Source organism: Oryctolagus cuniculus, chromosome 7, assembly GCF_964237555.1.
Source record: "Oryctolagus cuniculus chromosome 7, mOryCun1.1, whole genome shotgun sequence".
NCBI classification, from domain to species: Eukaryota; Metazoa; Chordata; class Mammalia; order Lagomorpha; family Leporidae; genus Oryctolagus; species Oryctolagus cuniculus.
Window position 1 is genome coordinate 61,846,925 of NC_091438.1, and position 17,379 is coordinate 61,864,303.

Sequence of the window (17,379 nt, forward strand, 5' to 3'; positions counted from 1 at the left end):
CCCTGCCCCCTCTACTAACTTGTAAAACACGCTTGGAATTGTCTCTTATCTTTCTTTCATAATCAGATACATAATGCATTACCTATCATTCCCATCTTTAGAACAGTGAAATTAAATGAACTGAGAAGCAATCTATATGAACTCTTACTGTTCACGAATACTCCCTGCTCTTCCCTTTTGCTGCCCCAATGATGCCAGACGTGGCCATACCACTAGATCTACCCTGTTAAGAATGATCAAATCTTTCTTCATTGCTAAGTCACCAACATATTCCTTAATATCCCCCTTCAATAAACAAACAAAACCTCCTTCAGATAATCCTTGTGTCTAGCTGATTCTTCTTTTTGCTTTCCTCTAAAGCCAAACTGCTCAAAAGATTTATCTGTGTTTGCTGTGCCTCACTTTCTCATTCAGATGGGTTTTGGTCTTGACTTTCCCTCTGTCTTAAATCTTAAGAATACAAATGATCTTATTTGTTAAAGCCACAGGTTGTCTTCATGCTCTTTACCTCTCAGTAGCAGAATGCTAGCTGAACTCTAATTTTCATTTCTTCCTCTATAGAAACAGACTCCTCTACCTTTACTTGAGCATCTGATTGCCCTAATGAATGCCCTTCTGTGTGTTACAATACATGCTAAAACATAAGTGTTTCTCCCTAGACCCATAGCCACCCAGGGTGGCTGGCCTCTCCAGTTTGTCCTCCTCAGTAGCAGAAGTGATATTATGGAAGATCACGTTTCTCTTTATAAAAATCCTCCAATGGACTCCCAATTAAGAATAAAATATACACTCTTTACCAAGGCCATAAAAGCCCAGATGGACCTGGGATGTCCACCCTTATCACCAAGAACTTCCTCTGTTAGTGTTTCCCATGCTTCAGCCAGCCTGGTCATCTGTCATTTAAATATCACAATACTTTTGAATCTGTTGTCTTTTATGAGGTTTAGAAGAATTTCAGCCACAAACTCTCTTCTCCTTCTGTGGCCCAATTACATGTACATTAGACTTTTATACTGTTTTCTACATGTCATATATTTTTTTCCTGTACATTCCACCCTTTACCTCCATGATTTAATCTGAGTATTTTCTCCTTATTTTTCAATTTATCAATGTTCTCTTCAGTTGTGGCAAACCTATTATTAAATCCATTTGTTGAGGTTTTTCATATAATAGCTTTAAATTTTAGAAAATGCATTCTTTCAGTTCTAGAATTTAATCGCTTATTATTTTTTTTTTTTTTTTTGACAGGCAGAGTGGACAGTGAGAGAGAGAAAGACAGAGAGAAAGGTCTTCCTTTTGCCGTTGGTTCACCCTCCAATGGCCACTGCGGCCGGCGCACCACGCTGATCTGATGGCAGGAGCCAGGTGCTTCTCCTGGTCTCCCATGCGGGTGCAGGGCCCAAGCACTTGGGCCATCCTCCACTGCCCTCCCGGGCCACAGCAGAGAGCTGGCCTGGAAGAGGGGCAACCGGGACAGAATCCGGCGCCCTGACCGGGACTAGAACCCGTGGTGCCGGTGCCGCAAGGTGGAGGATTAGCCTAGTGAGCCATGGCGCTGGCCTTTTTTTTTTTTAATTGCTTTTTTCTAGTTTCTAGTTCTTTGATGAAATTTTCCTCTTGCTCACTAATCAGTTATTGTAAAATTATCTTTGAAGTTTCCAAAATCTGTATCTTTCATGATCTGTTTTTGTCATCTATTTTTTTAATTTGATTTCTGATCATGCAGTCATGTCTCACAGGAATTGTATATGAAAACTGGAAGCAATAACTTGAGGCTCAGAGTGATGTTTCTGTCAGAGAAAATACAGATTTGCATCTGGCAAGTAGTAAGGTAGATGCAGATTAAATCTCATTCAAGAAGTGACTGAGCAGATGGGAAGCTGGAGTTTAGTCTTTGTAAGGGCTGCTGTATACAAAACACTCCTCCTAGGTAAATACTCTTAGAGAGCTCAAACTGAAACCTTAGGCCATTTACTAGCAATTCCCCCTCTCCTTATTGGGTGCTGGGCTCTATTTTTGTCTCTTTAGTTCTGTGAGATTGTTGTAATTTCAGCTCAGCTTCTTTGCCACTCAACCATTCCTTACAAGCCAACAAATGCTTTGTGGATAAAAGCAATTCCAAATACCAGGCTCATCTCTTTATGCTCACCTTTATGGATTCTAAGTCCCTTAGGTCCTTACTACCTTGGTACCTTTTATTTTTTTTTGATACTACTTTATTTATTTATTGTTTTTTCCCAAAGAAACTTTTTATTTACGAATACAAACTTCATGCATTTCCTTGGTACCTTCTGATGCATTCAAGAAGCTGTTAATATTTTTTCTAGCTTCTCTGGTTATTCTTAGAGAGAGGGATGGTCTGCAATAAGCTAGTCCTTTAATTTCAGAAGAACAAATCTCCAGGTTTATTCTACTCTTAGGGCTTGGTATGGGTTGAATTGTATCTCTCCTCCCCCAAAAAGGTAGGCTGAAGTCTTGATTTCCAGTGCTTTTAGAGGTAATCAAGTTAAATGAGATCCTAATGCAACATGACTGCTGTCCTAATAGGAGGAGGAAATTTGGACAGACAGATACACAGAAGTGAAGATGATGTGATGATACAAAGGGAGAAGACAGTTGTGGAAATGGAGTGATGTATTTGCAAGTCAAAGAATGCCTGAGACCACTGGAAACTGGAAAGAGATGAATGTTTCCTCTCCAGTGCCCTCAACCAGAAAGTACAGTCCTTAAGGGTAGGAACTCATTCCAGCTCCCACTGTCATGCCAGTGCCTAGATCAGTATCTGACACAATGCACTGAAGGTACTCCCAGATCTGCTGACAGGTGACTGTTTCCCTGTGTCTTTGGCAACAGTGTATATTATCAAACTTTTTAATCTTTGGCAAATTTACAGGTAAAAAACTGCTATCCTTTGTAGTTTTAATTTATATGTATGAGATTGAGTATATTTCTTATTTGCTTAAAAGCTATTTGCACTTTCTTTTTTATGGAATGTGTATTCTGTGTCTCTTGTCTATTTTTTTTTTTTTTTTGACAGGCAGAGTGGACAGTGAGAGAGAGAGACAGAGAGAAAGGTCTTCCTTTTTGCCGTTGGTTCACCCTCCAATGGCCGCTGCGGCCGGCGCGCTGTGGCCAGCGCACTGCGCTGATCTGATGGCAGGAGCCAGGAGCCAGGTGCTTTTCCTGGTCTCCCATGGGGTGCAGGGCCCAAGCACCTGGGCCATCCTCCACTGCACTCCCTGGCCACAGCAGAGGGCTGGCCTGGAAGAGGGGCAACCGGGACAGAATCTGGCGCCCCGACCGGGACTAGAACCCGGTGTGCCGGCGCCGCTAGGCGGAGGATTAGCCTAGTGAGTCGCGGCGCCGGCCTCTTGTCTATTTTTCTTTTCTTTTCTTTTCTTTCTTTCTTTCTTTCTTTTTTAGAATCTTTATTACTCTGTACAGGGAATTCAACAGTGTACATTTATCTAAGCTTTTTGGCAAGTTCTCTAGTCTTCGTCTTTTCCAGCTTGGCAATGACAACCACAGATCTGGGAGCCAAGACGCTGCATCCCCAGCGACGGTGAATCACATTGTATCTGTCACTGGGACTGGTCCCGATGGCTCCCACCACCTGCCAGAGTCACTCTGTGTTCCGAGTTCACTTGTGTGAAGACGACAGTGGTGCAAATCTTCCTGTGACCAGATTCCCTGGCCGGGCCTTTCCCTTGAAGATGTAGCAAGGAACCCCCACCTTACAACACAGGGTGGACAAGAAGACAACTGACTCGATGAGATCCACGTCACGTGCAATCATCACCAGCTGTGCCTTCTTACTCTCCACCAAGATAGCGACAGGGTGGAGATGTCTCCTTTTGCTAGCAGCTTTCTTCTTGGGCTGGACCAGTAGCCTCTGCTTCTTTTGTTTCATCTCTGGCCTGTACCCAAGGGTCAGTTTCAGCAGCTGAGTAGCTGTCTGGCAGTCCAGGGCCTGGATGAACTGGTTAATGTCAGGAGGCACTTTCAGCCACTTACACAGGATGGCCCTCTACCGCTGCAGCTGGAAGTAGTGGGGCCACCTGACAAAATGGATGAGGTCCCTCTTGGCTGGATGTCCTGTCCAATGCCAAAGTTCTCAGACCTTTTCTCAAACAGAAGCTTTACCATCTTCTGGACTCCCTGCTTCTTCATGACAGCAGAGGCCGGGACCACCTTCTTCCTCTTGGCCCTGTCCAATGCCTCTATGCCAGGTGAAGCAGGATTCTCCTAGCACTGGGTAGAGCTGGGGAGTTGCACCACTGTGACCAGAGGAGGATGGCAGCAGATGGAGCCCAGACCCAAATCCCCTTGCCTGTTTTTCTAAAGGGTTGTTCATCATTTTCTTATTGATCTATTTGAAGATGCTCTTCTTATACTAAAGAAATTAGTTGTTTGATGTCATTATAGTATTTTTTTAAAGGTTTACTTATTTATTTAAAAGGAGAATTATAAAGAGGCAGAGGCAGAGAGAGAAGAGAGAGAGGTCATCTATCTACTGGTTCACTCCCTAAATGGCTACAATGGCTAGAGCTGAGCTGATCTGAAGCCAGGAGCCTGGAGGTTCTTCCAGGTCTCCCACGTGGTTACAGGAGCCCAACGACTTGGGCCATTTTCCACTGCTTCCCCAGGCCATAGCAGACAGCTGGATCAGAAGTGGAGCAGCCGGGACTCAAACCAGTGCCCATATGGAATGCTGGCACTGCAGATGGCAGCTTAACCCACTAAGTCACAGCGCTAGCCCCTATAGTATTTTGTCGCTCCCCCTCTTCGTGGAGGAGCAACACAGGACCCTGCGCTGTTCTTTCGTCTGCTCGGCCCTCCCCGGGTTTGCTGCTGGTTCTTCCCGGGTTGGCTACTATCCCTTCCACCTCCGTGGAAGGGCAGTTCCCCCTGGCCGCATTCCCCACTTCCGCAAGGGAGCGGCACACCGCCGGCCGGCCTTCTCGGGGGCTGCACGGGTTCCCTTAGATGTTCCCCATAGATGTTCCCGGTGCATGCCGTCTCTCTCCTCCTTTATAGTCCTCCTCCGCCAATCCCAACTCGGCTGCCCACACGCCGAGTACGCTGCTCTCCAATCAGGAGCAAGTCCTACAGTTAATTGGTTGAACTGGAGGCAGCTGTGCGGAAGCTGTTTACTTCTCTCCCAGCGCCATATTGTGGGAGAGCAGATGCATAGAATAAGTCTTAATTCCAGTAACTTAGTCTAGTCCGGTTGCTCCCCACAGTATTTATTTATTTTTTTTTGACAGGCAGAGTGGACAGTGAGAGAGAGAAACAGAGAGAAAGGTCTTCCTTTGCCGTTGGTTCACCCTCCAATGGCCGCTGCGGCCGGCGCGCTGCGGCCAGTGCACCGCGCTGATCCGATGGCAGGAGCCAGGTACTTCTCCTGGTCTCCCATGGGGTGCAGGGCCCAAGGACTTTGGGCCATCCTCCACTGCACTCCCTGGCCACAGCAGAGAGATGGCCTGGAAGAGGGGCAACCGGGACAGAATCCGGTGCCCCGACCGGGACTAGAACCCGGTGTGCCGGCGCCGCAAGGTGGAGGATTAGCCTAGTGAGCCGCAGCACCGGCCTATAGTATTTTTTAATACATTTTCTTTATTTTTTTAAAAGAAAGGTGAAAGGAAAGAAAGAAGGAATGAAATGCTTATATTTTTTTGTAAAGCATAAAATATACAGTTGAGGTTGTTAATTTGTCAAAATGGCTTCTCATTTGTTTATTTGAAATGCAGAGTTTACAGAGAGAAAGACAGAGACAGAGATATAGAGACAAAGGGAGAGAGATATATAAATAGGCAGAAAGAGAGAGATATCCTTCATCTGCTGGGTCACGCCCCAAATGGCCACAATGGCTGGAACTGGGCCAGTAGAAGCTAGGAGCTTCATCCGTGTGTCCCATATGGGGGTAGAAGCCCAAGGATCTGGGGACTTGGGGCCATCTTCCACTGCTTCCCCAGGCACATTATTAGGGATCTGGGATACCAACTGTGCCCATATAAGATGCCAACATTGTAGGTGACAGCTTTATCCACTATGCTGGGTCCGGCTTCTCAATTTTAATATAATTTAGGAAGGATTAGGTAGAAAAAGGTCAATAAATACTGCCATTTAGTCATACATAGTAGAGACCACTATCGGGTCACCAATATCCATTCTCCCCTTTAATGTTAGGACCTGTTGGTCACCCAGCAAAGATGACATTCAGTATCTCCTTTCCAGTTTGGTGCAGCTACGTGGCTAATTCAAAGATTGACAGACATATCATCTTTCAAAGTCACGATTAGAACCCACTTAAAAATAGTTTCAGTGGAAGCAGCAGCAACCAAGGTAAGAGAGGGAAGAAGACAGAACACTTTACTTTTATGCCAGCTAATTCCTTCATCTCCAGGAAAAAGCAACTATTATATCTTTACTTGGATGAGGAAACAGATTTAAAAAGTCAGAAAGATTGCCCAGGGTCTTTGGATTAATAAGTAGCACCTCTGAGATTCAAACCCGATTGGTCAAAGTCCTGACTGCTCTACTTCCAATACAGCTTCCTGCTAATGTGCCTGGGAATGCAGTGGAAGATGACCTGTGTACTTGGGCTCCTGCCATTCATGTGGGAGACCAGATAGAGTTTCATGCTCCTGGCTTCTGCCTGGCCCAACCTCAGTCACTGTGGCCATTTGGGGAGTAAACCAGTGGATGGAAGACCCCTCTCTCCCTCTCTCTCTGTAATTATGCTTTTCAAATTAATAAATAAAAATCTTTAAAAATTTGAAATTTATTTTCTTACTGTGTTTATATTTATTCTAAATCTTTCTCTATTTAATTTTTGATAATATATACACATTTTAGCTTGATAATTTTCAAAGTGTATATAAAATGTGAAACATAGAGTTTACATTTTAAAGCTGGTCGTTTAATTTACTAGTAGTGATAACTAATGGATTACTGTTTTTATCCAAAAAATGCAAGATCACATACTTATGTTGGTCATATGAAACTGTCACCTTTGTAGATTATTGGTAATATGCCTCAACCTAATTTTTGAAAAAAAAAATATATATCCAAAAAAAGACACAGATTTGCAATCTGAAAGATTTGTGTTTGAGTTCCTACTTGACTATTTATTAGCTCTGCAAATATGGGCAAGTAATTTAACCTTTCTGAACTCTGGTTTTTGTGAAAACGGGGAAAATAATACCTAATATCTAATTTTAGGTTGTTGTTATACAGACTCAGAACCATGTCTAACAAAAAATAGGACTTTATACACAGCAGAATATAGACCTATAGACACAAAGACTAGTACAGATGAGGTTAATACATGTAAGTTCAGTGACAGTGAGATGAAGCTCCTCAGATAATATTTTGATTTTTAATTTCAGCATATTTGCCACAGTAATTTCAATTATTGCTATAAGTGTGAAGATAAATTACATATCACATATTCTAACAATAAAGATAAAACAGAGGTAAATAAATTATGGTTTCTGAAAGAGGAGAAGTGGTAGGCTATTTTTTTTTTTTTTTACCTTCCTCACAGACACTCTGTAGATACAAGGATCCAGAATGCCCGTGGTGGCACTTGCACTCATTTTGCACATAAATGAGAACTTCTTTCTCCAGTGAACACAGTTTGCTTGTACCACTTCCCTAAAAGGGGGAAAAATGATCCAATTAATTATTATTGATGACATATTATAAACACACATATATATTTCAGTCATCTGTAATACAAAAATGATATTAAAAGCCAGTATTTGGAAATGGGAAGAGGAAGAAAACAAATTATTAACAATCTGATCTGAAAATCTTTGGAAGGTTTTAATCATGCACAAGAAAGATAAAAAGATACCAACAAGAGTGAATCTATGAATTCAATCAATATAAACTGATGCTGTACTATTTATTTATTTAAAGATCTATTTAAGAGCAAAGTTACAGGTAGAGAGGGAAAGGCAGAGAGAGAGAGGTCATCAATCTCCCCAAATGGCCACAAGAGCCAGAGCTGGAGCCAGGAGCCTCCTCCAGGTCTCCCACGTGGGTGCAGGGGTCCAAGCGCTCGGGCCATCTGCCACTGCTTTCCCAGGCCATGGGCAGAGAGCTAGATGGGAAGTGGAGCAGTTGGGACTCAAACAGGTGCCCATATGGGATGTTGGTGCTGCAGGTGGAGATCCAGCCTATACGCCACAGTGCTGGCCCCAGATGCTCCACTATTTGACAATGTAATTGAGGTCTCACTAGTTAGCACACAATGTACACCTATTTTAAGTGTGTTGGGTATGTGCTAGATGTTTAAAATAGAAGAGGGAAGAACAGAGTACATAACCTTGTATGGCTTATGCTTACAGTTAGTGCAAAGGGACAGAAATATAAACACTTATTCTAAGTATAAACAAATATTTATTCTGAGATGAGCTATATTAATCTTACTCCAGTGACAAACACAACAGGAGCTACCATTTACTGAGAGTTTGAAACATGCTCATTAATCTCAGCACCACTCTAGGAGGAAGCTGGGATCTTACTCACTTCATAGATAAGGAAAATGAAGTCCAAGGACAGAAGTTAGACACAAATGATCATTTAGGTAGAAAGTAGCAGAACAGGCATTCAACACAAGGCTTGTTCAGCTGTAAAGCTTCTCCACAAACAGAAATCTGCATTTTTTTTCCCAACAACTTCAATTTTTCAAGTTTCCATGAACACGGTGTTCTCTCTACCATTCTGTATAGGCAGAGAGGGCTTAGGTTTAGAAAAGAAGAATTACTCCCCTAATAAAGAAAGAAAAGAAAGATGATGCAGATTTAAAGAAAGGAAAAGAGAAAGGAAATAGCCCAGGCTGCATGGTTTTCATTTTGTTAGGAAAGGAGTTATGTGCAGTCACTGCCATGGAGTGACTGATGGGACTGAAAATTTAGACAAAGGCTGAGGACAGGAAAAACGGCTGCAGTAAATGTGATAAAGGGTCAACTTGTAGCTGCCTCAGTAAGTAAACTGAATTTGTATTAGGACGAGTTAGCATTTACGGATCTCTTCATCAATATACAGAAAACCAAGAATAGGAATTGCAAACGAGACAAAACAAAATAAAACAAAACCAAGTATGTGTTTGCATGTGGCATGTGCACGTGTGTTTACTTACATACATATAAACAGATACAGAAATGGAAGAGGAAGGAGTGTACTTTATCACGTTTCACTATGGTAATTTTAGCCATTTAATGTTTTGTCATTAGGAGCCCTTAGTGATTTAATGAATTATAGTATAAAAAGTATATGTTATGTGTTACAGGAAACTTTCCATTGAAATCCAGGAGGGGTGCAATTTATTGGTATGGTCACAGCACAGGCAGAATGAGAGTTACCTGGCAAAGGATGGATCTGGAGGTACCTATCGCGCAATCTGAGGCATCCCCAGCAAGAAAAGCAGTAGTATAATCTGTACACTCAAAACTAAGTTTCTCAAAAAAAGTATTGAATAATAATGAAAACAATAAGTAACAAAAAAGACAGGATTATTTTTAATGTTGCTTCCCTCCTAATATCTCTTGGCCTTAAGACTTGCTGAAGACATCAGCCACAGCCTCTGGAGCTCCCCCAGAACATATGCAGATGTACTCCAGGTGTGTTCCGAGCTTCAAGACAGTTGACTGCTCCTGTCACTGAGACCCCTGATGTATGATCAGAAAACCAAAAGCAACACTTAAAAAAGCTGTTATTTCATGCTTGTTATAAAATTCTATGGAAACTTCTAGTTAAATATGGCAGGTTGATTGCATGTATTAGCCTCTGCTCCATCCCCCAAAACTCACTACAAAAAGGGATTATCTCAATAGACAGAACCATACAGGAGACAAAAAAAATGAGTGGCCAGGGCCAAAAAAGTGGAAACTGGTTTAGCGTACTAAAGAAATCTGAGTTTTACACTGGTAATGCCGAAAGCTAGGGGCAGGGATCTTAAATTGCTCTTCAAATAGAATAATGTGGAGACAAAGGTAGGGGGCTTGACTGGAAACCGTTTTATTAACCTGCCAACTATCAGATCCTCTCCCTGACTCTCACAGAAGACAGATGTGCTCTCCTTACAAGGAAAACAGGGACCTCTGACTGCCTGGTTCGAGAGCAGGTATCAGAAATAACAAATAGCACAAGGGCACAGTGCGGGGAGTGACTGCTGAACGCTGAGACTTCCAGCCTCCTTCCCCGCTCCTGGCTCCTCACACTCCTGGAGTCAGGCATATATATATCAACATGTGGGAAGAATATTCTCCGGGGAACTCAGCCAGCCTCAAAGGAAAGAGATGGATGTTGATAATTTCCAAAAAAATAGCCCTGCCAGCTCACCCTACAGAAAACACCTGAGATGATAAGCTCCTCCTCAACGGCTAGAGCCATAGGTAATTACGAGCAGACACCGCAGCAAGGCCTCTTTGGCAGGGGCCAAAATGAAAAGAAATGTTGACTTCAACAAAACAGAGCCTATGCTGGAAGAGAAAAATCCTGAGAGAGAGAACAACAAAGAGACTGCATGTATCAAAAAGAACAGAATGCTATAAACAAAGAACATACAATGGCACTAAAAAGTGCTCACATGGGCCAGTGCTGTGAGATCTTTCTCTCTGTCTCTCTCACTGTCTAACTCTATCTGTCAAAAAAAAAAAAAAAAAAAAAAAAGTGCTCACAGAAACCAGAGCTATTAGGCTATTAGGCTCGAAGTTGTTTGTCATTCTAGTCTGACTCCACCCTTCTTCCTGGCCCAGGAAGAAGACCTTTATGGACTTGCATCAGTCAGGATCTCTTTTCTCTACAGGCACAAACACCAGAAGCACGGAGGAAAGCAAAGTTCATCCAGTTGCTCTCTTACTCCTTCCCCGTTAGGTCATGTGATGGGACTGCAGGTTCCCACAATATGCTCTGTAGTGCTCAGACTCCACACAGTGTGCATTTACAGCTTTGTTAAAATAAAAAAACAAATTAACAAACTGAAAAGCGTTATCAAGTACTAAATAATCTGAAAATGGAAACAAAAGTGTTTAACACTGTAAGCCATACTTTCTAATTGCTTAAAAAAACCCATAGGAACTTCTTTATTTTTAAAAAATATTTTTAATTTATTTAAAGGGAACAGACTTCATATATTTCATATATACAGTTTTAAGAATATAATGATATTTCCCAACCTCTTTCCCTCACTTCCACTCTCTTCTCCTTCATTATCTTTTAATTTTTGTGATGACATACTTTCAGTTTACTCTATAATTACAAACTTATTGTAAATGCAGTGAAAATTTTAAATAAATGCAGTACAAAATTTCATATATTCATGAAAATTTTGAAACATAGATAAGAGTTACTGATATGAAAATGAAGTGTATATTCTTATTTTTTTCTGTCTAATATGTGAAAATTAGATGGTACCTTAGAATGTTATCAAGGCAATTAATCTACAAATTATATCCTAAGTATCAAACATATCTATTAATACTCACTGCAAAGCCCTAAAACCTCACTTTATGATCTGTCACTTCCCAGAATAACAGTAAATCCTTGACAATACTAACTATAGAAATACATCTTGGATTTTCATGTAGTTTGAAATACCCTTTTAATATAGCAGCTTTTAAACACCAACGAGTACATGCTATCATTTGCACAATGATATGCAATAGAGGGCAGCTTTTGCCTGAATAACAAAAATTAGAATAAATTAACTGAACTACTAATGCTGAGTGTTTCTCTTACAAAACCAAATGAAGGCAGGTGTGTTATGGGGCAGTGGGTTTAGATGCTGTTAGGACACCTGTATCTTCTACCAGAGTGCCAGTTTGAGTTCCAGCTCTCCAGTTCCAACCCAGCTTTCTGCTAATGTGACAGAGAGGTAGCAAATTATGGCCCAAGTACTTGGGTCTCTGCCACCCATGTGGAAGACCTGGATGGAGTGCCTGGTTCCTGGCTCTGGCTTGGCCTAGCTATGGCTATTGTAGGTATTTGGGGAGTGAACTAGTGGAGAAAGATCTCTCTCTCTCTCTCTCTCTCTCTCTCTCTCTCTCTCTGCTTCTGCCTTTCAAATAAATAAATAAATATTTAAAAAAATGAGCAGGAAAGAAATATTTGCAGAAATACTTATCTAGTTCAATTATAAAGTACAAGATGCCAACGTTAAGTCTGGTGGGCTAAGAATAGAGATTAAGAATTTTAAGCACAGTATTACAAACATGAGGGAATAACTGAAATTATAGTGTAGAACAGAGAGGAGAATAATCTTTTTCCCACATTTTATTTATTTGGTAGAGAGAGAGACACACACACACACAGAGATCTTTCACCTGTCGGTTCACTTCTCAAATAACCACAATAGCTGGGGCTGGACCAGGCTGAATCCACAAGTCCAAAACTCAATCCTGAGTCACCCACGTGGGTATCAAGGAGCCAAATACTTGAGCCATAACCTGCAGCCTCCCAGGGTAGGTATTAGCAGGAATGCTGGATTGAAATGGAGCAGCTGAGAGTAAAATCAGGCACTATGAAAACAGGATGTGGACATCTCAGGCTGGGACTTTAACCACTGTGCCACACATCCAACTCTAAGAGAACAATTTTTTTTTTAAGGTTTATTTATTTATCTGAAAGGCTAAGTGACAGGGAGAGGGAGACACACACACAGAGAAAAAGAAAGAGAAAGAGAAAACTCCTCTTTTTTTTTTTTTAAGATTTTATTTATTTATTTGAGAGGTAGAGTTACAGACAGTGAAGAGAGAGAGAGATAGAGAGAGGTCTTCCTTCTGTTGGCTCACTCCCCAGATGGCCACAATGGCTAGAGCAGCACCAATTTGAAGCCAGGAGCCAGGAGCCTCTTTTAGGTCTCCCATGTGGGTGCAGGGGCCGAAGGGCTCGGGCCATCTTCCACTGCTTTCCCAGGACATAGCAGAGAGCTGGATTGGAAGAGGAACAGCTGGGACTAGAACCAGCACCCATATGGGATGCCGGTGGTGCAGTCAGAGGATTAACTTACTGTGCCAGGGAGCTAGCTGGTCCCAAGAGAACTCCTTTTAAAATACAGATTTGATGTCTGTTTAAACTCCTTCACTGCTTCCTTATATCTTACAGGGTTAAAATCAGCTTCCTAATGGCCTCTCCATGATTAATCTTCTACTTCACTCTATGTCCCACAGTGCCTTACGCTATTTCCTATGTGTATGCCTTTGTTCACACTTCCTTTTGCTTCTATGTCGAATGCTCTCCCTCCCAACTTCCCATATCAGTTTGATTCTAACTCATTTAGTTCAGGACCTGCCTCCTCGGAGAATCTTTTCTCTATTTAGCATTCAGTGGGAAGCCTGGTGTCCTCCCATTGCCACCCTAGAGCAGGTTACCTGGGGTGGGGGTGTGGAGTGGGTGGGGAGGCTGGGAGGAGTTAGCCCAGTTGGCTTGCTCCAACATGCCATTCACTTCTCATCCCCTAGGACAGGGTCCTAATTCCCTTTCTCCTTGTCTTGTTTCTGGCAGACTCTCCTGTGTGTTTAAATATATTTCAAGTGAATAAATATTCTATTTATTTATTGAAAAGCAGAGTGACAGCAGTAGGGGGACAGGCACATGCATGCACCAGAGGGAGAGAGTGAGAGAGGGAGAGAGAGTTGGGGAGGGAGCGAGAGAGTGTGTCTTCCATCTGCTGGTTCACTCCACAAATGGCCACTATGGTTGTGCCTGAGCAAGGCAAAAGTCAGAAGTGAGGAACTCCACCTGGGTTTCCCATGTGGGTGGCAGGGGCCCATGCACTTGGGCCATCTTCCACTGCTTTCCCATGCACATTAGCAGGGAGCTGGATCATAGCAGCCAGGACTCCAACTAGTGCTCCAGTATGGGATGTTGGTGTTGCAAGCAGTGGCTTAACCCACTGCACCACAACACCAGTTCCATTATAAGTGAATTTTAAAAATTTGTGGGAGCAGGCATTTGGTCTAGTGATAAAGATGCTGGTTAAGATGCCTACTTCCCATATTGGAGTACTTGGGTTAGATGCTGGGCTCCTGCTCCTGATTCCAGCTTCCCAGGATGCAGATCCTGGGAGGCAGAACTTGATGATTCAAGTGGTTGGGCCCCTGCTATTCCTGTGGGAGACCTCGACTGAGTTCCCAATTCCTGACTTCAGACTGGCCCAGTCCTGTATGTTGCTGGTATCTGGGGAGTGAACCAGTGGATGGGAGCATGTGCTCTCTGTCTGTCTACCCATCTATCTCTCTCAGATAAATAAAAATGCATAAGCTTTAACATTTGCTGACTATGCACTTTCTTAATAAAAACTATAATCTTTTTAGTTTTGTAACACTAAAATAATGGTACTGAATTACTGAACAATCTCTAAATAAAAAAGGCTTTGTTTATGCGCCTAAGGCAATTATTCAGAATATTTTGCGTTAGTCTTTAATGTGCATGCACATACACACACCTGTCAGAAAACTGTCCAAACTAAACTAACAGAAAAAGTGAGTTCGTTTATGACAGTTTGCTATACTGATGGGTTACCATGGAAACAAACTCAGACTACTTGGCAACTGAGACAAAAGTCACATTAGTAAATGCTTTCCGTTACATGAGTCATTAGTTTCCTATGAGTTTTATACAGTTGCTTAACCACTTTTAAGAAACAGCAACAGAATATGATTTGTGTTGATACTGTGGAAGGCCAAGTATTTGTGAGATAAAAGGATAAGCTGCTGAATGTGACATAAAATAAGCAGAAGACTCAGAAAAAGATAATGTTGTTATAGCCATTGTTTATGCTTTGAAAAAGTCAAAGAAAATCTAGAAGGCCCTTAAAAAAGTACTAGAAAATAAAATAGAAATTATGAATCCATTTTTGTGACTTATTCTCAGAATAACATGCATTTGTACACTTGAGGCACATATTTGAAATTATACCATGTGTTGGTAATTCAAAGTATTTTTAACTTTTTAAAAACAGAGAAATCTGTTATGAGAAATGCAAGCTGTTTGCCAGAGTATAACAGAGATTAAGAGCTTATATCTATTCAAATCCTGTCTGTTTGGGTTCAAACCCTGCTTACCACCTGCTACCGGTCACACTGGACACCCTCCCCAACCTCTCTACAATTCCATTTCCTCCTCCGTGATGCAGGGGTGTGGAGAGGGGGAGGTGATCACCGCACTTACATGTGAGGGGAATCTGGGGGAAAAATGAAGTATTTACACACAGTGTTCAGAATCATACCTGGCTTACAGTGTTATCTCGGTGACAAATATCTATCAGAAGTTGTTATTATCAAAGATATATGTATTTCTTTTTTTTTTTTTTAAATTTATTTGACAGGTAGAGTTACAGATAGTGAGAGAGAGAGAGACAGAAAGGTCTTCCTTCCGTTGGTTCACTCTCCAAATGGCCGCCACGGTCAGTGCTGCACCAATCCGAAGCCAGGAGCCAGGTGCTTCCTCCTGGTCTCCCATGCAGGTGCAGGAGCCCAAGCACTTGGGCCATCCTCCACTGCCCTCCCAGGCCACAGCAGAGAGCTGGACTGGAAGAGGAGCAACTGGCACTAGAACCTGGTGCCCATATGTGATGCTGGCGCCGCAAGTGAGCCATGGCGCCGGCCCCTATATTTCCTTTCTTTTTTTGTTTTTTTTTTAAAGATGTATTTATTTATTTGAAAGGTAGAGTTACAGAGAGGCAGAGGCAGAGAGAGAGAGAGAGAGAGAGCAAGTGAGCAAGCGAGCTGGATCAGAAGTGGAGCAGCCAGGACTCAAACCCGTGCCTGCGCCCTTACGGGATGCCAGTGCCGCAGGTGGCGGATTCACCCCCTACACCATAGTACTGGCCCTGATATATGTATTTCTAAATCTGCTTTAGTGTTTCCACCAGAGTAAAAGAATGGTCAAAGTTATAAGCAGAGAATTTTCTTTTTCAACATTAATGAATATTTCTATATTTAAAAACAGGTGAACTAAAGATAAAAAAAGCAATCTTTGGGAACTGAGGCAAAAACGAGTGCTTTATGATTCCAAGAATAAATTTGACCTATAAAATTATGGCTTTTTAATCATAACACTAAGGATAATGAATCTCTCATACTCTGGAGGTATTTCTGGCTTGAATAAGTGGGTGAATACTAATTCACTGAGGAAAGTTGAACACAAGAAGACTGTACCTTCTTATTTTTCATTTGTGCATTCATTTTGCTAGCAGGGTTAGGGAGTGAGGGAAATGAAAATCCAATTTGGGACATTTTGAGGTTGAGGATCCTGTGAGTCTCTAATTTAGAAATGTTCAGTTAGCAGATGCACAGTCCTAGAACTCAAAGGAGAGGTCAGGGCTGAATGCAAAGGTGAAAATCTTCAGCATGTAAATGGTCGGCAAAGCCTCAGGAATGGATGAGGACATTCAGGGGACAGGGCAGAGGAGGAGGGGAAGAGTGGAGCCTGGAACTCCAGGGCACACCAACACAGGGTATCAGAAAAGAAGGGGGTTGGAAAAGGAGACAAAAAAAGTCAACAGAGGGAAAAAGCAAGATTATGACATCCCAGAAACCAAGGGGGCATATTTTAAAGAAAGCATTGTTTAGCAATATCAAACATGGCAGAGGTCAGATAAGATAAAGACTCCAAAGAATCCATTGGATTTAGCAACAAAGAAGTCAGAGATTACACTGGCAAGTGTAGTTTCAGTGAAAGGGTGGGATTGAAACTGGATTACAATGGGCAGGAGAAGCAGGGAACCCAGACAAATCAATCAAGGGTTTTAGTAATAAACTAGAGAATATTGGAGTGGCAGTCAGAGAGGCACCTGGGAGGATTTCATTTTAATGTGCACAAGACTCAAGCATGCTTTAGTGTTGCCAGGAAAGAACCAGTGAAGAGAAAAAACTTGAAGATTTGAGGGGTGCTGGAGGAAAGTGAAGAGAAAAAACTTGAAGATTTGAGAGGTGCTGGAGGAAATCTGTCCCCGAGAATGTCAGGGTTAGAGTTAGGCTTGGGGTTGGGCTTAGGGCTGGGGTTAGGGTTAGTAGCAGTAAGTAGTGAAGTGGAGCAGCTGAATATGAATCGGCACCCATACAGGATGCTGGCACTGCAGGTAGCAGCTTTATCTGCTACACCACAATGCCAGCTCCCTCCATTAGTATTTTCACAAGTTTAATTACCCAAAGTAAAAACTGTAGTACACAGTACAATCAGAACACGTACAGGCTGCTAAGACAGAGAAGGGAAATACTACAGAATGTTTACATTTTTGAGATCAGGAGTGAAATAAGCCACAGATCCAGTTGGACTAAGACAAAAGAGCACAAAGTATTACAAACAGTACCGTGAAAGCTTTACTCTAGCTGTCTTGGTCATTCTTCTAATAATGATATTACA

General features: G+C 42.1%; 1 protein-coding gene and 1 pseudogene across 1 annotated transcript in view; both read right to left on the bottom strand.

Moving 5' to 3' along the window:
• Positions 1–17,379, bottom strand: part of EEIG2 (EEIG family member 2) — a 79,125-nt gene that overhangs the window by 48,112 nt on the left and 13,634 nt on the right. Inside the window, exon 2 of the mRNA XM_002715816.5 lies at positions 7,539–7,659. Coding sequence (XP_002715862.3) covers positions 7,539–7,659 — 121 coding nt within the window. The remainder of the gene's footprint in view (positions 1–7,538; positions 7,660–17,379) is intronic.
• On the bottom strand, positions 3,404–4,357 carry LOC138850300 (large ribosomal subunit protein eL8 pseudogene; annotated as a pseudogene).